The sequence below is a fragment of the Dioscorea cayenensis genome, chromosome 10 (assembly GCF_009730915.1).
Source record: "Dioscorea cayenensis subsp. rotundata cultivar TDr96_F1 chromosome 10, TDr96_F1_v2_PseudoChromosome.rev07_lg8_w22 25.fasta, whole genome shotgun sequence".
NCBI lineage: Eukaryota > Viridiplantae > Streptophyta > Magnoliopsida > Dioscoreales > Dioscoreaceae > Dioscorea > Dioscorea cayenensis.
The window spans coordinates 84,620-104,048 of record NC_052480.1 but is presented as its reverse complement, the minus strand read 5'-3'; the positions used below and the strand labels follow the sequence as shown (position 1 = coordinate 104,048).

At 37.7% G+C, this 19,429-nt stretch overlaps 4 protein-coding genes across 4 annotated transcripts; 1 reads left to right on the top strand and 3 right to left on the bottom strand.

The window, feature by feature from the left end:
* Nucleotides 1-668: 668 nt before the first annotated feature.
* Nucleotides 669-4,971, bottom strand: LOC120270709. Its single transcript, XM_039277782.1, has 2 exons — nt 4,570-4,971; nt 669-778 (listed from the first exon to the last, which is right to left on the bottom strand). The coding sequence occupies exons 1-2, from the start codon at nt 4,787-4,789 to the stop codon at nt 669-671; spliced, it is 330 nt and encodes a 109-aa protein (XP_039133716.1). The 5' UTR covers nt 4,790-4,971.
* Nucleotides 4,972-7,660: 2,689 nt separating this feature from the next.
* On the top strand, nt 7,661-8,557 carry LOC120270706 (uncharacterized protein DDB_G0283697-like). The gene is made up of 2 exons (XM_039277780.1): nt 7,661-8,111; nt 8,268-8,557. The coding sequence occupies exons 1-2, from the start codon at nt 7,661-7,663 to the stop codon at nt 8,555-8,557; spliced, it is 741 nt and encodes a 246-aa protein (XP_039133714.1).
* A 4,969-nt stretch (nt 8,558-13,526) lies between these two features.
* LOC120270705 lies at nt 13,527-14,422 on the bottom strand. Its single transcript, XM_039277779.1, has 2 exons — nt 13,960-14,422; nt 13,527-13,870 (listed from the first exon to the last, which is right to left on the bottom strand). The coding sequence occupies exons 1-2, from the start codon at nt 14,420-14,422 to the stop codon at nt 13,527-13,529; spliced, it is 807 nt and encodes a 268-aa protein (XP_039133713.1).
* Nucleotides 14,423-15,830: 1,408 nt separating this feature from the next.
* On the bottom strand, nt 15,831-18,966 carry LOC120270000 (2-carboxy-D-arabinitol-1-phosphatase-like). The gene is given in 11 exon segments (XM_039277007.1): nt 15,831-16,213; nt 16,354-16,461; nt 16,589-16,687; nt 16,778-16,831; nt 17,361-17,459; nt 17,715-17,830; nt 17,930-18,026; nt 18,029-18,123; nt 18,126-18,147; nt 18,267-18,372; nt 18,584-18,966. Coding segments are annotated over 11 exon segments (1,485 nt in total). The 5' UTR covers nt 18,925-18,966; the 3' UTR covers nt 15,831-15,865.
* Nucleotides 18,967-19,429: the final 463 nt, after the last annotated feature.

Below are 19,429 nucleotides of genomic sequence, written 5' to 3'. Positions count from 1 at the left end.
CCCATTGATGACTAATATTTAGGGGACTCTTGGTTGTAAAGAATAGAATGGAAAGAAGTGAAAAATTAATGATAATGAGGAGAATTGAAAAAGTAATAGGAATGAAAACTATGTTTAATTGAAAAGATTGTAGAGGTAGTTTATTAAGGATGAGAAAGGTAAAAAAGAGAAAGCATGATAAAATAACTATTATGCTTTTTATATAAATATTATAATATATATAGTAATGAGAGTTGTGACAATTATATTTTTTAAAATATTTAAGTATTAAAGTAAATTAATTATTATAAATAAATATTTAACTTAAATAGGTAACCAAATCTCAATTTTTTTTTATTAATATCATTAATTAACAATTAATTAACTATAATAAATAACTAATTATTAATTTAAATATATTTTTTTAATAAATATATTATGAACCATAATAATTATTTTTTTAACTAAAAATTTATTGTTTTGAAATAAGTGTGGATAAACCACGATTTATTAAATAGGAAAAGGCAGATTACAAAGTAGGAAACTCCGCTCACCGGGTGAGGGAGAAACGAGATACAACAAAATGAAGTAAAGAGACGAGGAGATAAATCTAAGTAGGCGGAAGACACCGTCTGGCATCTCAGGCCTTCCTAGAAAGACATCATGAGCAACTACTCCCCGAGCGACGATTAGGGGTCGGGGTCTCCAACAGGATTTGGGCCTCTAGCGCTGAGGAAGTTGAGTGAGCGCTTGATCTTCTGAGAAGCTTCATTGAGAGATTGGTGGTGGCTATCAGCAGCTGTTGAGAACCAAGAGAGAAGCATATTAGCACTTTTAAACATAATGTTGTAAGGCTGTAACGCATTCAAGTGAAAAATACGCGTATTTCGTTCAATCCAAATGTTCCACAAGATTGCACGGGAGATAAGGTCCCAGAGGATACGGTGCTCAGAGGTGAGAGTTGGTAGCCAAGTGTTCCACAGTAGAGTAATTGATTGAGGTGAAGAATTTAAATCTAAAGCCTGGGAATAAAATGCCCAAATACGCTTAGAATAATCACAGTTGAGAAAGAGGTGATTCAGGCTTTCAGAGGCATTATGACAAAGGACACAGGTATCTGAGGAATTTAGAGTATTGCATCCTTTCTTGGAAAGATTTGTGAGAGTAAGAATTTTTGTCTTCCCCAAGAAGCCAACAAAAGAGGGTAATTTTTTTCTAGGACAACGAATTTTTCCGAAGAGAGAGGTGAGCAGTACATGAGCCACCATCAATAAGAAAAATTGTAAAAAGATTTGACCGTGAAAATTCCATTTTTCTAGAGCCCAGGTAGGAGTGTCGTCCTGATTAGGGGAGCAATCAGGGATAATTTCCAGAAGAGGAGATAACATGTCGCGTGAGACTGAAGGAAATAGCATCTCAGGATTATTTAGATGTTGAGAAAATTGCCTAATGGTTATCCCGGGAAAAGTACATTCGCGAGAAGAGAGTTGGCGGATATCTTTAAGAACAAGCCCAACGTGCCAACGATCAAACCAAAGGGATGTGGTAGAACCACTTCTGATAGTTTTGTTTAGGCAAGAGTGGAAGGGTAATAAAGTGGAGGTCACACCGGCCCAAAAAAAAGATTTATTTCTAGGAGGAGTGTGGTATAACAAGCCGTTTGCAACGTTGAAGTAGTAGTTAGATTGAATGATTTTAGCCCACCCACAGTTAGGGTTGCAAGATAATTTCCACCACCACTTCCCAAGTAAAGCTTTATTAAATTCCTGAAGGTTGAGAATTCCCCAGCCTCCCATGTCGCGTGGTCTATTGATCCTATTCCAGGCGATCAGCCTGATTCCTTTAGGGCCAAGATCAGGGCCTTTCCAGAGGAAATCTCTTCGGATTTGATCAATATCTTTGATCACCCAAATAGGGAGTTTAAAGACAGACATCCAGTAAACTGGAATGGTGGAAAGAACAGAGTTCACAAGGGTTAGCCGTCCACCCAGAGATAAGTAATTTGCTTTCCAAGAAGTGAGTCTGGAGCGGACCATGCCAGTGAGTTTTGCCCAGTCAATACGCCTTGGTCTTCGACCAGAAAGAGGAATCCCTAAATAAGTAATTGGTAGACAATTTCTGGAGCAGTTTAGGATTCTGGCAGAAGAGTGGTGTGGTTGGAATCCGTAGTTTGTAGAGTACAAGCAACTTTTTGAGTAATTTATGGATAAGCCAGAAGAACCCTCAAAAAGATAAAGAATTAATTTAATGATAAGAAGATCTTCTTGACCTCCAAAGCAGAGAAGATTAAGAGGTCATCAGCTGATCGAAGTGGCAAAAAGTTAACCGATTGATTCAAAGGGTACACCCACAAGCACTTTAGATCGTAGTGCATGAAAGAACATTGCGCTCAGGGCATCAGCAGCGAGGGCAAATAGTAAAGGGGAAAGTGGATCACCTTGCCTCAAACCTCTTTTGCATCTGACATAACCTTGAGTGGTACCATTAATGAGGAACTGAATCTTGGCAGTGCTAAGGATAGTATGAATCCAAGAGATCCATTTAGGCCCAAGTCCTCTAACCGCAAGAATATCGAGTAGAAAGTTCCAGTCGAGGGAGTCAAAGGCTTTAGCAAAATCCACTTTGAAGGCATATCCAAGGATTTTCCGTTTCTGTAAATTAAAGATAGCTTCTTGGGCTCCAACAATGTTTTCCGCGATACATCTTCCTTTAATAAAGCCTGATTGAGAATCGTCCACTAGGTTACTGATAACTGTGCTAAGCCGATTAGCAAGAATCTTAGAAATAATTTTACAGGTAGAGTTGATAAGACTGATGGGTCTAAAATCAGCAACATTTCCTGGCACGTTATTTTTTGCGATAAGAGCAATATTGATCCAGTTAATGCGCTCAAGGTTGATAGAGCCCTCAAAAAAGTCTTCGCATAATTTAACAATAGAATCCTGAAGGGTGGTCCAAAGTGTTTTTGGAAAAAGAGGATAGGGAATCCATCCGCCGGGGAGCTTTGTCGGGGTTGAGATCGAAAAACAAACTTTGTTTAATTTCAACAAGAGTGAAAGGTGAATCAAGATGGGAAAGATCAACTCTTTCTTTATAGTCAAAAAGGAATTGCCAGTCGAGGAGGAATCTGTTTGGATAGGGAGAGCCAAAGAGAGAATGGTAATGATCAGTGAAGATCCTACCAATTTGCTCATTGCCAGCAATCCAATGATCATTATGAAAGATGCGAGATATAAGGTTTAGATTTCTCCTGCCATTTGCAACATGATGAAAAAATTTAGTATTAGAATCCCCTTCTTTAAGCCAAGTAATTCTAGAACGTTGCTTCCAATAGATTTCCTCCTGGTTTAGGATGGCGTAGAGCTCAGATCGGATTTGGGAGAGACGAGAGGATTCGTCCTCAGTGAGGGGTCTACTTTCACCAATGACATCAATGGCATTAAGTTCAGAGAGGAGACTGGATTTGAAAAGTTTGGATGCTCCAAAGGTGTTCTTGGACCAAAAGCAAAGTTTGGATTTCAGGTAAGCAAGTTTTTTTTGGAGAAAAATGAAGGCACCACGACCAACATGATTAGAATCTGGTCCCACCAATCTTGTATAAGGGAGACAAGTTGGGGGGTCATCTGCATCAAAAATTTCTCAAACTTAAAAGATCGGGGTCGCGAAGAATGATCTCCAAAATCAAGGCAAATGGGAGAATGGTCCGAGCCAAATCTGGGGAGGACAAATTGAGTGGATCTGGGAAATAAAGAGATCCAGTTGTGGGAATAAAGGAAACGGTCAAGGCGAACCCAAATTGGATTAGATTGACCGTTGGTCCAAGTAAATCTTCTCCCACTAATAGGGGGATCAATTAGGTCAAGTTCACTTAGAAGGTTTTGAGATGTAGAAATATCTCTTGGATTAAATAAACCATTATTTTTGTCTTCGAAGGAAAACTACAGTGTTGAAGTCTCCACAGATAACCCAAGGGATGGAGATGAGGTTTCTTAAATGTCTAAGTTCGTTCCAAAAATCAAGTCTAATGGAACGAGTATTTGGGCCGTATACACTAGTGCAAGCCCAAATAGAATTGTTAAATCGATTTAAAAATTTAATGGAGATGGAAAAGGATCCCAGATGAATTAAAGTACCAAGGAATTGAGAACTATCCCAAGCGAGGATAATGCCTCCTGCGGTACCTTGAGCCGGTAAAAATTCGAAAGAATCAAATCGTTTACCTCCAATTAATCTCCAGTAAGAACGATGGAGCTCTTGAAGTTTAGATTCTTGAAGGCAAATAATGTCAACATGGGAATTCAAAATAACATCTTTGACAAGGTGGCATTTAGAGGGTCTGCCAAGACCTCTAACATTCCAACTTAAAATTTTCATGAGAAACAAATATGGTCTAATAATTAGATCTCGAGGGAGATCCATGGGATTGAGGAGCATTGGAAGCTCTTTCTGCTTCGAGAGAGCGAATTTTATCTAGGCATTTAGATTTATGAGTAGGTGATCCTAGGAATTTAATGCCACAAGAATAACTGTATTTAAGTAATTGAGCATCAATCCAAGAAGAAAATACAGAATTAGAGGGATTAGGCGTACCTTCTCTAGGATCCTCAGGTATTTTTTTCTTGGAGGAGCGTGGAGGGAGAGGAACAAATCCAGCTTCTTCATTCCATCGTCCAGATGGTTTTTTAGGCCTATCGCTTCTTCTAATTTGTTTAATATCAGGGGGAAGTTGTTTAGGAATACTTTCCAAAGAACTTGTTTCTTCAGGCACCGCGGTGTGTACTGTAGATGAGTCCGGAATAGCATCGTTCATCTGGACATCTCCTTCAATTGCGGGAGGTGGATCATGTTCAAAAAGATTGAGACTATCTTCCTCAAAATAGGGATTGTCATCTGCCTATTCGTTCTCTAGGAAATCCTCCTCTTCACCCCAGTCTAGGAGTTCTTCATCCGAGTGATCATCTAAAGGAGTGTTCTGGGGTGAAGGATCAAGAGAGTAGAATTTTCCAGAGTTAATACTAGGGATCAAGGTCCATCCTCCATGAATGAAAATCCAGCTGTATCCATCTGGAATTGAGATTGTCGGGGGGAGAGGTTTGAGATGTGAAGGCAAGATCCCCTGATTAGTAGGTGCAAGTGGTGTATCTAAGGGAGGGTGATCAATTTCAGAATTTGATGATGGAGGTTGATCATCACGAGGCAAGAGAACCTTGTCATGAGTTGAAATAAATAAATCAGGATGATGCTTATCTTGAGGCATTAAATTAACATCAGAAGGAGGATCAGGAGTGTGCTTATCTCGATGCAGATCATCCTTGAGATAAGAGGGATTTGGAATAATTGCCGAATTCTTATCACGATGCACCTGATCAAGTGCTAAGGTGGATGATGAGGAGTGTTTATCTCGGTGCATATTATCAGTGCAAGTGATAGTAAAAGTGTTAGAGTGTTGATCACGAGGGGAGGAATCAACAACAGCGGTGTTATCACGAGGCAATGACAGAGCATCTGAGATTTTGCAGGAATCCAGGGAGTTATTATCTCGATGCAGAAGGGACGATGCATGGTGCCAAAGATGATAGCGTAATCCTTATCACGAGGCAGAGAAACGGCTGAGGAGAGTCCAGCCACAACGTCGCCACTGCATGCCAACAATTTGTCTCCAACCTCGGAACTCTCACGAGGGACAGTGAGACACGGAAATTCCGCCATCGGGGCCACTGAATTCTCAGTCCCTCAGGGCCAAGGAATTTCCGCGATCGACCGCTCATCTGGAAGGAGGAGGTAGCATCTCCCCGAAGTCCGATGGTCGTGGTTCTCGTCGAATGGCCGAGACCGGAGCTACGCTCAACAGTCTCGCCGGTAGAAGCATCGACGGGAACAATGGGGGCTTTGCCCTTATCAGTTTTAGGAATATAATGAGCGCTATGGAAGGCGGAGCCGAGGGGTTCTCGCGGGCGAGATGAGCCACGGACCTTGCACCACCTTGGAACGAAGGGACGTGGACTCCATCATCTTCCGCTTTAACGATGAAGCTTCTAACGCCGACATCCACAGTGATTTCCAGCGGAAAATTGATCGAAGGTTTGAGCCTAACCAAAGTACGAAGGTGCTCAAGAGTGATATGTTCTTTCTTTTTGAACAAAGATCAAGTCCCCGATCGGTCGAAGAACGTCCACTATAGAATCCCAATTCCAGCAATGAAGTGGGAGATTGGAGATTCTAATCCAATTATAGTTGCCGGCGGCGATCGCATGAGAGCCAAACTCAGCAGTCTAGTGAGAAAGACTGATACGGCAAGGACCAAGGTTGGAGTTCAATGAAAGTGGGCTTCTCTTCACAGCCATGGCAGCATCCCTAGCCGTTGTCATAGTGAGGACAAAATCATTGTTAAATGGAGTTATATGATCACAAAAATCAGGATTCAAGCAGTGTGGAAGCGAGTCATGGAGAGATCGGACGCTTGCATTGCCTGAAAGAACTCTGATGATAATCATTTTTTTGAGGTCTTCCTTTGATTTAAGAATAGCTTCAGTAATAGGCAAGGACACACGGAGAGAAGCAGGGCGTGGTTTGATAGGAACGTGAAGGAGAGGCTTGAGCTCAGAAGAGTTTCCCGGGGAGTAGTGTTTAGATCGAACTCTGGCCTTCTTAGCGTCAGAACGAGGCATAAGCAATTAATTAACTAATATAAATCACTAATTACAATTTGGTTAATATAAAAAAAAAATGGGTTCAAGTAAGGGTAGTATTGTCATTTCATTGTCAAGGAATTAAGAATCCTTTCAAAATTCAAGTGCATGTGACTCCTACTCCATAATTTCCTCACACTTTCATCATACCTTTCTCACTTTCATTACTCCACACCCAAACAAGGATTTATACAATATGGGCTTGTTTGGATTAGCTTATAGATGATCCAAAAGCACTTATTTCATAAGTTAAGTGCTTATGATGATTTATTGGTGTTTGGATCAGCTTTTTTGGTTAAGCTGAAGCTGTAAAATAAGCCCAAAAACAGCTTATTTTATAAGCTACAAAAGACCATCTTTTTTTATAAGCACTTAACTTACTGAAAAGTACTTTTCCCAAAAGTGCTTCTACCAAAGCAAAAAAAAGCACTTTTTTTATAAGCTTATCCAAACAAGCCCTATAAGTAATGACTCTTATTCCACCCCTTTAAACCAAACACACCAAATGTCATTCACAAAACCCTGACTATATCTGCCATTCATTCTTCAATGGCGTTGCACACACAGACATACTGTACCGGTCAATGGTCAATAGAAAGAGGGAAATGGTCAAAAAGAAGGGAGGCAATGTTCAACAACAAAGGGGCTGAGGAGGAGCAACCGGAAAGCGACAGCTGTCACGCGGTTTGATGATTTAATTATGGGCTGATTACTAGAGATTATCTCAGAATCAATGATGATTGTAATCCTTAACCAATAGTATGGCATGGCGTGAAACACAAGTTACTCTATAAGACGTTGTTATTCCAAAAAAGAAAGAATATATAAATAAAAAGAGAGAATGAGTGGCAGGCAACCTATCATTCAATTTCTTATATATATCTCTCTCTTTCTTTTCTTCTCTTTCTCTTATCCTCCCCCTCTTTCCTAAACCCTAGCGCCGCATCGAGACGCTACACATACACAGAGATCAGTGAGTTGGTTCAGATCGCATGCCGAAGATTTTACAACCCCGGTACAGAGAAGAAGAGGTGAGCGATGAAGAAGAGGAGACGTATGAGAGTGACGAAGGTGAAGGTGAAGAAGAGGAGGAGTCCGAGTGCGACTATGGAGAACAAAGGCCACGTCGGCTAGGCAGGAGTTCTGCTACAATTAAACAACTGAGCTACGGTGAGGACCTCCCCAGACGTAATAACCACCGTCGATCCAAATCTTATGATGATTACCAAGACGAAGATGAAGATGAAGATGAAAATGATCAAGATGAGAGATCATCAAGGTTTCATCGTCACTCTAAGTCATGCAAATGCCAAAAATGCACTTACAGCGATGGTGATGACGAGGAAGATGAGGAAGAAGAAGAGGAGTATGAATATGAAGATAAGAGATCATCAAAGTCTCATTCTCACTCCAAGAATTGCAGATGTAGGAAATGCATATACAGTGATGATGAGGAAGATGAAGAAGAAGATGAAGATGGAGATGGAGATGAATATGAAGATGAGAGATCATCAAGGTCTCTTCGTCACTCCAAGACATGCAGATGCAAGAAATGCACATATAGTGATACTGATGATGATGAGGAAGATGCTGAAGAAGAAGAAGAAGAAGAGGATGAAGAAGCACCAGCACCCAACAGGAGGGGGAAACTTGGTGCGCGAGTGGAGTTATCAGACCTGCTGAAGAAATTGACACTATCTCCTAGTGGTCGTCATGTTCACTTGAAGGAGTCCGGATCCTTCTCTGATGATGAGGGTTCTAGCAACCGCCGTCGCCGCCGTCGAAAAAACACTGGGACTGTGATTATAAAAGACTTGCATCTCAATATGGTGAATAACAAGATAGAAGACTTCGCATGGACTAAGAAAGTTCGCGAGAAGTCACACTAATTAATTTGTTCCACCATGGTAAGTGCAGCACCTTCAATGGCTTGCTTGACCCAACACATCCATATTATGCATGTGTACTTCTTAATATATATTTTCTGCTTCATTTTTTTTTTCTTCCTCTCAATATGTACGTTTCGGTTAATAAATGGTTTCAGCATTGAGGTTTATTATCAAGTGTTTCATTGATATATGTTCTTTCCTTTGTTTTTAGTTTGTTTCAAGTGAAATTGATGCATTGGAAGTACTTATCACATACCTTGTTTATGAAATGATTTGTGGGTTAAAGAAATATATATATATCCCTCTCTTGTTTCTCATTGCGCGCAGTCAACTAACGTTTCACATTTTATTTTTAACATGATATAATAGCTTCATATAAGAAAAAATAGAATTAACACCAACAAAAATATTAGAATAAATGAATATTTTGATGTTGCTCTTCCATTAACAAAAACTTTTCGCTTATTTTCACTTTTGATCATCGAACTTCGATTTATATCATTTAGTCATCAACTTTAATTTGATTTCACCGGACGATAACTCAAAGATTTCAACTCCTAATTACACTAGTTGTTTGAAAATCCCGACTAGCTCTCACTATATACACATTATTAAGTCTTTTGGAGTTGCTATGTCATCTGAAAAGAACTACATCATTTATTTGCGTACGAAATCTCGAGTTATTACCTATCAAATCAAATTAAAGCTGATCGATCAAATCGACTGAAATCGAAGTTGATGATTAAAGTGAAAACGACTCTAAATTTTAGTGACATACTAAAAAAATTTTACCCCTTTAGAGACTAAAAAAATTAATTATATGGAATATGATTGGTTTAAGTAGATTTTTTTTTCATTCACCAAATTAGATAAACCACACACATAATAGTACAAAAATTTAAGAAAAAAATAGTATAAAATAATTTTTTTAAAAAAATCTACTTATAAAGTTAAGATCTACAAAATGAAAAGCATCTAATTAAATTGACTAAACAAATTGGGGTCGTCCTAACAATCTTTTTTTCCCACAGACTAGTTCTCCATGATCCTTGCACACTCTGAATCATTGAGTGCATTGAATCAAGATAGGATAAAACTAAGCGTCAATTATAATTACCTAACAATCAACATGTAATTATGGTTCAAATATATTTTAAGGCTTTTAAATCCTAAGTCCTTAGGAGGATCAGGCCAACCATTAACAAAAGGCTACCCTTCTAAAAGAATAGTCCCTTTGTGTTTTTCAATAAAAATTACCAAATTGGAAGAAAGTTGTAATTTATTCACTCTTATCACTCTATATATATCAAATTATTATTTTTTATTTTGATACGTATGCAGGTATGTAAATTATAATTTTGACCACTTTAAACAAGATGTGCTCTTTCTAAGTTTAGATGATTGTTATTTATTTTAATTTAATATATAATTTAATATATATATATATATAAGGAGAAAAAATTAACCATTATTTAAAAAAAAACCTTTGAAAAATTAATTTAAAAAATAAATGTCGATATTTAGTGTGGATTGCCTGCAAAGCAATAATTTAAGTCTACCAACATAAACAACCGGCTAATTATTTATGGTTATAAAAATAAAAGTCAAACAATACATGGAATAATTTGCATAGGATGGACCCTAACTAATCAATACATGGAATACTTTTAATTTTATTAAATTTATGATTATTATTATTATTTTGACACATGCAACTAGTGCCGCCCTACAAGAGAGTGTTATACTGTTATATGACAAGACACAGAGATGTTTTATTAAAAATAATTTTTTACAAAAATTGATTTATTTGTATCATTTTAAATGAACATTTTGTTTTTGACTATTCATAGAAAATTACCGGTAACTTTTTTTTTTATATATATAAATAGTTGTTCTTTTTCTATATTAGATTTTGTATTCATATTTTTTTCATCGTATTTTTGCATATTGTAATTATTTCATAAAATTTTGATTTATATATTTTTATAAATTAAATTTATTGAATAAATAAACTAAAAATCCTTGCAACTATATATAAAAATAATGAAACCAAGAATAACGACTCCAACCAAGTGGGCGCACCCACCAACGACTGAGATCGATGGTTGGCATGATAGGGCATTGACCTTGAAATTAAGCATAAACAAGGAAGTGATTAATGTTATGGCTGGCATAGCATTAAGATAAGATGTGCCTAATCTTAGCATTCTTCCCCCTGTGGTCTTTGTTTATTTTCTTAATCATTAAGAAAAGACAACTATTATTGAAAACCAATTTTTTTTAAAAAAATAAATAAATCACTGATTTATTAAAAAGAAAAACGACAATAGAAAGTGGGAAATTCTCTCACCAAAAATAAAGGGAACAAAATATAGTAAATAAAACAGAGATTGAAAGCCAATTTGCATTCATCTTATTCTGATCTTATGGTTTATAGTTACAGATAAAAAAAAAATATTAGGAAAAAAAAGACATACAAGTTTCTTGCACCATTTTCTTTAATAAAAAAAACAAATGTCATAAAAAGCTTATTAGATAATGGTAGCCCAATTATTTTAAGATATAATCGTTCTCCCTCCAGTCCTATTTACATATTTTTTCAAAGTTTTTTAGTTATTTTTATATATCTATTTAGAAAATCTATATAGCATTCAATATTTTTTTTCTTCTAAATTTATCATTTATTTCTAACGTAATCCTTTATTTTACAATAATTTTTTTAAAAACATAAAACACCATTTTGACAAAGGAATAAAAGACATAATTAACATAGAGAGAGAAATTAAATTTTTATGGATTTTTTTAATAAGGGTAATTTTGAAAATTTAGTTCATTTTTATATAAATTTAAAATTATTAATTAATTTTAATTAAATTTTTTATGAGTGTTAATTAGTTTAAATGAACATAATAATAATAATAATAATAATAATAATAATAATAATAATAATAATAATGCACTTACACCCCATTAAAAATAAAAAAAATATTGAATTATTTTGCGTTATATATAAAGTAAATAAATCACGTAATTTTTAAAATAATGGAGTTAATGGAGATATGCAAAACCATAATTTAACATAGAGGTAAGAAATTTAAAAAATCAAAATATAATTTAAAAAACATGAAAGAGAACGATCTCCCTTATATATTAGATTTTTTTTATCTACGAGTAATATGCTTTATTAATATGGATTACATTAAATTAAAGGTGTTTTTACATATAAAATATGTAAATTATAACTTTGACAAAAAAATAAAAAGTGGTACAAAACGGAAGATAGACTAAAGCATATAAACTACAGATCGACAAATAAACTAGGAGGATGCTTTTTATACTCACGAGTGATATATTCACTCCGCTCCTTTTTTATCTCGTCAGAAATCATGTCTTTTTTTATCCGTCATTTTCTAATATCAAGAAGCATTAATTATTATTTTTTTCTTCAAAATTACCCTAACACTTTATTCAATTTTTTTCTTGGAATTAAATATGAGAGTTAAATGTGAAGATATAAATTATGGGTAATTTTTGGAATGAGAACAAATTTTTTATAAAAGTTTGTGAAATAACTAAATTTATTGGTATGTGAGATTCGGTTATTCACGACAGATAAAAATGTACGGAGGCAGTATATGGATTCCATTAAGAAACAAAAATATAAAAATATAATTGTCACCTAGAAAATGACTTAGGAGTGGATCATTAATCAAAGGGGTCATTGTGGCCAACAAAGATAAATATCCTATTAGTTTGATTTAAGGTTAGGAGTTACTGTATCACTTAAGTCCGGGGTAATTGAACCAAAATAATTTAGGTGTCATTTAATTATAAAAGCGAACTTTTCTAACTTGAGTCTCTTTGGTTTCAAATTGTATAAATTTAAGAGATAAACATGTGATAGATTTTTATTATGATTGATAACGGTGGAAGCATGTTGTAGTTGAAAATACGATTATAACAATTAAATATAAGAGGATATATTTGTGCATATTCACTTAATTGGACTCTCTGAATCTGGGCTTTTTCATCATAGGAGCGGTAATGGCCCATTAGAAGCCCAGCCTATGTAGTTAAAGTGGATGTGGGCCATGTGGCAAAAGTGGCCCACTGAAGTGCCCATTTGGGTCCGCCCTTTCACTCCGCTTAAAGGATGTTGGTTGTGCTGTCTTATATTATTCCTTTCGTATGGATGATGACAAACTGAAATTTTAGGAGTTGAGAGATGAAAATTCAAGGAGGAAGGAACCACGCTTAAATGAGCAATGAATTCAGAAGACTAATAAGATATTCAGAAAACTGATAAAACGGTGGTAGTTTTTCTTTTCCATTAACTGCCACTTGAAAGTGCAATTATAACTTACTTCCTTTTTCCTCCATTAATATTTCCCACCACATTGTACTGACTTATGAATAAACAAATACAGACGGCTCTTCAAGATCTCTCATCTGTTGGAGTTGCCCAATCAGACATGTTATGTGCGCGTGCGTGTTTGTGTGTGCGTGTGTGCTGATAGAGTGAAATACCCTGCAAGCTTTAAAAGACGAAACAGAGAGGAGAGATTTTATTTTATTTTTTATTTTTTATTTTGGGTGGGAAATTAACCATCAATCATAATACATGAATAAGAAGGAAGAGTTCTATTGAACAGGGACAAGACAATAGCATGTTGGCTGCATGCACGCCTTCCAAAATAAGTGAAAATTCAAAATAAGCAAACAAATAAAACAGGAAGCATACATGGGATAAGCACAATTTACAAATCAAACATGTGCAGCTCAAATCAACAAACTAAATACTCTACTCGCTCAAACATGTCTCACTAACAAGTAACAACACCATCCAAACAGAAAGAAGGCAAGAAACCATTGGAACAAGTCAGTAAAGCAGTTAGAAAGAAATCTGAAATCTGAAACCTGAAGCCTCTCTCTCTCTCTCTCTCTCTCTCTCTCTCTCTCTCTCTCTCATTTATGGACTTTTTAAGGCTTGGATCAAAAGAGAGAACCCGGAGAAGCTCTGTTCCTTTTGCAACTCATCCTCTTCGAGCCATGGCCTGCTCTCCAGTGGACTCCTGGTCCTAAACACAAAGACAGCACATCCAGAAGGACCTCCAAACCACCAATCATGGAAATCCCACATGAAATCCACAGGCAAACCATCAACGAACATAACCTGATTGCCTCTGAAGTTCCAGTACAATCTCTGTTCATGCACCACCTTCTTCTTGTCCACCCACACTGACAACCCCGAGTTCTTCACGTCCCATGAGTCCCCTTTGCACTTTATCATGATCTCATGAACCTTCCCATTGTCTGCAAAACCGAGATTTTTGTCCTATAAACACCATGAGTGAAGACTTGTTCTTTCCGGCAAACCAGAGAATATTGGGCTATTGGGATACCTCTACTACAAGTGTTTTCAAACATCTTGACGTAGTCTGTGCTCAAATCTCCGAGCAACAGAGCAAACTCAGAGTCAGCCATGACTATGACGTAGAAGTTGTTGTCCACTGGGTCAGGGGCGTAGCATGTATATCTGGCTGAAGAGAAATCCCAGTGTATGGAGATCACCAAGCCTCCATGTTTATATGATTGCTTCCCTTCCATTTCCCTCAAGACTTGGGTGTTGTCATCAATGGAGACGGAGAGAGATGGTCCGGTGTTGGTCTTGGACCAAGTGAGTTTGAAGAAGAGCTCCTTGGCAGTGGAAATTAGCCTCGTTTTATAGAGACATGTGACCGAGTTCTGGAAGGAATTACGGTCAAATATGGCCAAGGAGATGTTTTTGTTGTTGCCAGCGCCAGAACATGAAGAATCTGAGATCCTGACAGCATGTTCGCTGAGACATGAAGCCAAGTTCCTCATCTTTGTGAAAGAAAGAAAAACAGATAGAAAGAATGTTGAGTGATGTAGCTAATCTATCTCTTCATCTTTCTATCTGTAAAACTAAAAGCAAAGAGGATGTCTTGATTGGGAAGCATGGCAGGATCAACTTTGGCAATCCCTCAAATTGAAGTCTTTAGGGGAATGCAACTATGTAACAACTAACAAGAGAATATAAACTTTGCCTTGTCTGGTCGGGTCTTTCCGCACAATGGACAATGCTCTGCTTTTTAAATGCGTGTCTGTTAGTACCTACGGATATGGAAATTGGTGCATATATCCCCACACAGCACTCTTGAGTCTTGACAAGAATGAGATGAATATACGTGCGACAGAAATATAAGTGATTCCTTTGTGCTTGCTTGTATATATATATGTTTCACAATTGGCGTATCCTCAGACGGACTCAATATATTTCAATGTACATGGAAGGCAGACAGTGTCTCCATCACAACCAAGAAAAGGTTTTTGTAGAAAATAGAAAAGAAGAGGCCGCATGCATATAGCATACAGAATTACAGATAGAGGGAGAGCTTGTGCTCATTATCCCATCTATCACATTAGTTAAGGGACCACTATTACTGACACTATATCTTAGATTGTAAGCTTCTGAGATCAGTGACAATCCAGAATGCAGGCAAAGTTCATATCATGAAAAAAGAACAACAAAGACAGATTGATCACAATAAACAACTAATTCAGATTAATAGATTACTCAAAAGTCAGGTTAGATAGAGAAGAATCAGAATTGATGGGTACTGACTATGGCCTTGCTTATTTGACGGTTAATATGCACCATTTTGCTTAGGTTGCAAGTAAATTTTCACAAAAGACGGACTTGATCATTCTTATGTACAAGAAAACTCTCAGAACTTGTCTTTGGTGTACAAGTAACTACTTATAAATTATAATTATAATTAATTCTGTATCCAAAAGTGCCCTCTGCTGCCCATCCTCCACAGGTAGCGGTGTTACCTTCTGCCTTCTTGCTTAATTCCTCAGCCACATCATTGGCACAAATATGGATTAATTAATTCTATAGAAACTGTTAACAATCTCATCTCACCAGCAATACCATTTTCACTTCACCCCAGCCATGTCCTTTTCTGTAATGTTTAACAGCTGCGACAAGGATTTGCTTCACTAGATGGCGAGAGTTATTACTGAAGACTTTTTGCTTGCAAAGTGGGCAACTACCATCCAACCGTCAAAGAATTTCTTTTTGAGGCGGTGGGAAAGATACTAAAAATCAACCCAAGCAGCGAAAGATACAAAACTTTCAAACAAATATATACACTTCACGTTATGAATTAAGTATGATACAACCCAGCATATTAATTTCCTTTCCAGCACTTCAGTTAAAAAGATTGTAGTATGACTAAACAAGCAACAAAGTGAGCAACAAAAGTGAACTAGCAGCAACAGCTAAAATTCTTCATCACTTGCCATGGATCTCGTAATGGGTATAGACCACCTCCCCAGATGTGCAGTGTAGTTAATGCATCGAATGACTGCTTGCCTGGCTGGCCCATCCGGGAAGTCTATAACAGTGATGCTCCCAGAATCAAGATGGAAAGCTCCCAACCATTCTGTAGTTAAATTCAAACAATGGCATATAAGTGCGACATGAAGTGTTGAGTTACCGACAGCCACTACATTTCTTTCAGGTTCTGAATCAGCACATAATTCCTCCAGCAGGGCTCCCCAAGCTTTCTTTGATTGATTCCACAACTTTGTAACGGTAGCTTTATTGAGACTATCCCAAGAATCTGGCTGCACAAATGTAACTCAAATACATTACTTGCGATAATGGCAGCCTTGCTGCTCCTTTGCTATATAGCCTATATATAACAAAGAAAAAGCCAAATTTTATCTATTTTCCAAGAAGACCCAAAATATAAAGATATTAATACTGTGCATGGTTGCTGCAGAGTTGGTTCGACTTCGAGGTCTTGCAATTTCTTCATCTCTACATAACGAGGAATGCAGTCGGCGCCTAAGCAATCAGCTGCTTCTTGGACCTGCAATTAAGCCTGTCTGGTTGGAATAAATGAAGCAAAATGGGCAACAACAAAAATTTGCCAAGAGCAAGATATATCTCCTGCAAAAAAATATTTGAAATAAAAACATTCTTAAAGAACAACTGACCTCAGATATGGCCACGGCTGTGTCTACTGAAGCAATTTGTGAACTGGTGAGTATACAAGCTATCTTCATGTCAAGAAGTAACTCAGCAGTTTTTCTGAGACTGTTGTTTTTTTGGGCAGAAAAGGGTAATTAAATGAATAAGTTCAATACCAATAATCTACCTGGACTGAAAGAACAGAAAGTAGCTACCTGTATGACGCCAAGCATGTTCATGGGTTCATATCCCATATTTGGAAAAGTAACCTGAAAGAAAGAGCACAATCACTTCTTTAGTACAAGTAACAAATTTGAAAACTTCCCAGTATGATTTTGATCATCGAAAGCAAATACTAGGCTATTTGAGAGCCACCTGGCAGAGAAACTGGTGAACATTTATTTGTTGCAACATAATGTGATTAATTCATAAATAGAAACAAATAATGGAAGAGGAAACTACAATCAAAGCAAATCGAGCATGCTGACTTATAACCTTAGAATTCTATAAGAAGTACTATATTGGGCAAATAGAGATGCTCATCTGCTGTCTGATAACAGCTCCTTCACATATGCATGGAGAAATCTTAGTGCAGAAACATACTTGATCAGGTACATCTTCACCACACTCAACAGAAATCAATAAATTCTTAAAACAACAAACTATCTGTTTCAATTGAGACCCGCATCTTCTTGAATTGCCAGTGTCAAGGAACCAGCAAATTTTAAAAGGGCCCATAGTTAATGTTTTTCAGAAGGGAAAAAATTACATATTCCAATTTCCTCTTCTAAGCCATACCTCATTGTTGCTCTGTGTGGCTCCATGGCAAACCAAAACAATACGTTTACTGGTTTTTCTTCCTCCAGAACCTCCAGCGGCAATAGGGGGATTTGGAGTCTGGAAACAGCATCACCAACTGGTAAAAATTCTGAGCAATTTTCACTGAACTAATGGATAATTCAGGGGCATCTGATAAAAAGCTTTTAGCAACAAATACATAACTAAAAAGTAACAAGGATTTGATAAAATACACAACCATTCATGGCAAACAACTTATCCACACAGTTTTCTACTTTACAAGATGAATCATTAAACATAATTTGGAATTTAGGAAGATAGAGATTAATAAGTCACAGTAAGGTGTATGTATACCTGATTTAAACGATTGAGAGAAACATGAGGGTTGCCTCTTGGTTGTGGGTTGAAGTCTACAACACTAACTCCACAATTACTTTGAAGCAGAATCCTGAAGTACTCGGTGCCCAATCCTGGATTGAGATGCAAGAGTCTTACAAAGGCTTGTGTCCACCGCAACATGTGATCATTGACCATGGAAAACATATACAAGAGAAATGAACAGGGCAAACCTATGGCAGCAGCAACAAGAGCTTGGTTAACTGCATTGTGAGCAACAACAAGAACTGAATTGCCTTCATGTGCTAAAATTTTTGTTCCAGCAGCTCTTTTGCACGGTCCCATAACTCTCTCACAGGATAATGGCCATCAATGGTGAAGTTAGCAGCATTAATCTGCCATTGGCGATAGGCATCACCAAACTTTGCCTTCCCTCGTGCTTTAGAAGGCCCTGAGCTCCATAGATAAGAAACAGCAAGAGTACCCACATCAGCGCGCGCAGAACTGAGTTCTTAATTTTTCACAAGTAAATTACTGTTTGCTTTTTAGTAAACCAGATTCAGTACTAACTTGGAAAGAGTAAAGATCAATCTCCCGAAGATCATGCTCCGGAATCATCTCCTCCATCCGAGAGCCCCAAATGATCTCTGCCGTTCTCTTCGACCGTGCAAGGGGACTGGCAAAGCATTCAAAAGCCCATTTTTCATCAATAACAAAGCTAAAATCACAGAATGGCATCGTTTCCACTCAGTTTTAACTTTGTTCTTAAAATCCTAGCTCAAACACAGTTCAAAGAACGCTCCTTTTATACACCCCCCACCAAAATACAATTAACAAAAAATCAACTTGCACGCAATATAGCATCGGAAGAGAAGAGAAGAGGGGACCTGGTGAAGCAAACATCAAACGAGTCTCCGAGGAGCATCTGACGAGAAGTCTCAGCCTGGGACTCACCCTTGGGCGTCAGAACAGCGAAATCAGAGCTTCCCTGAATCCGTCCCTCCTCGTTCCAAGTGCTTTGCCCGTGCCTCACAAGAACCACCCTTTTGGCCACTCGAATTGCCGGAATCTCTGGCACCATTCGTCTGGGTTTCTGTCTCACGTCCTTATCGATCCTCAGTCTCTCGATCTCCTGCAAGCTCGCCCACACTGGCGGCTGGGGTCCTGACCTTTTCCTGTTGATATGAAGGGACCCGCCGGCAACTGGCGGCGCAGCCACAGAGAGCATTTTGCAACGCAATCAATTGAACATGATGAGAGAGCCAGCAGAATCATACGATCCATATATATATATATATATATATCTCGATATTTTCCTTTGTATAATGTGTGTGTATGGCTTAAGAGTATTAACAACTTCACGGCAAGACGATGCCACGTGTCGAGAGATTACTCATACTATCCTCTATCGTTTCGTCAATATCACCGTTCAGAATGCCTCGAGATCAAACAAAACTGAGTACTAGTGTCGTTTTGACGATCCTGTAAAAACGCCAAATCGTTTCTTGGCCTGATGCTATCCTCGAAGAAGGCTGTGAATGGCTGCCGCTCTCCCCGCCGTTCAGCCTCCTCTCGCTTCAGCTTCAGCAAGGCTTTCCGCCACATATCATCGCAATCTACGATGCCGCCTTTCCATCCGAAACGGACACCCTAGAAGTCATCTGAAAGTGCGAGTGATGGCATTCGCTGATGGGAATGGGCGGAATGGGCGAGGCGATGGCGGAGGAGAAGAT

Bases quoted from the DNA above. Each gene is read 5' to 3' on its own strand.
- LOC120270709 (XM_039277782.1), bottom strand. From the start codon at position 4,789: ATGAACGATGCTATTCCGGACTCATCTACAGTACACACCGCGGTGCCT. The intron at 779-4,569 runs GTACGCCTAATC...GGTTCTCAACAG, and splicing joins ACCTGAGGATCCTAGAGAAG to CTGCTGATAGCCACCACCAA.
- LOC120270706 (XM_039277780.1), top strand. From the start codon at position 7,661: ATGCCGAAGATTTTACAACCCCGGTACAGAGAAGAAGAGGTGAGCGAT. The intron at 8,112-8,267 runs GTGATGATGAGG...ATGCTGAAGAAG, and splicing joins ATGTAGGAAATGCATATACA to AAGAAGAAGAAGAGGATGAA.
- LOC120270705 (XM_039277779.1), bottom strand. From the start codon at position 14,422: ATGAGGAACTTGGCTTCATGTCTCAGCGAACATGCTGTCAGGATCTCA. The intron at 13,871-13,959 runs GTATCCCAATAG...TCGGTTTTGCAG, and splicing joins TGAAAACACTTGTAGTAGAG to ACAATGGGAAGGTTCATGAG.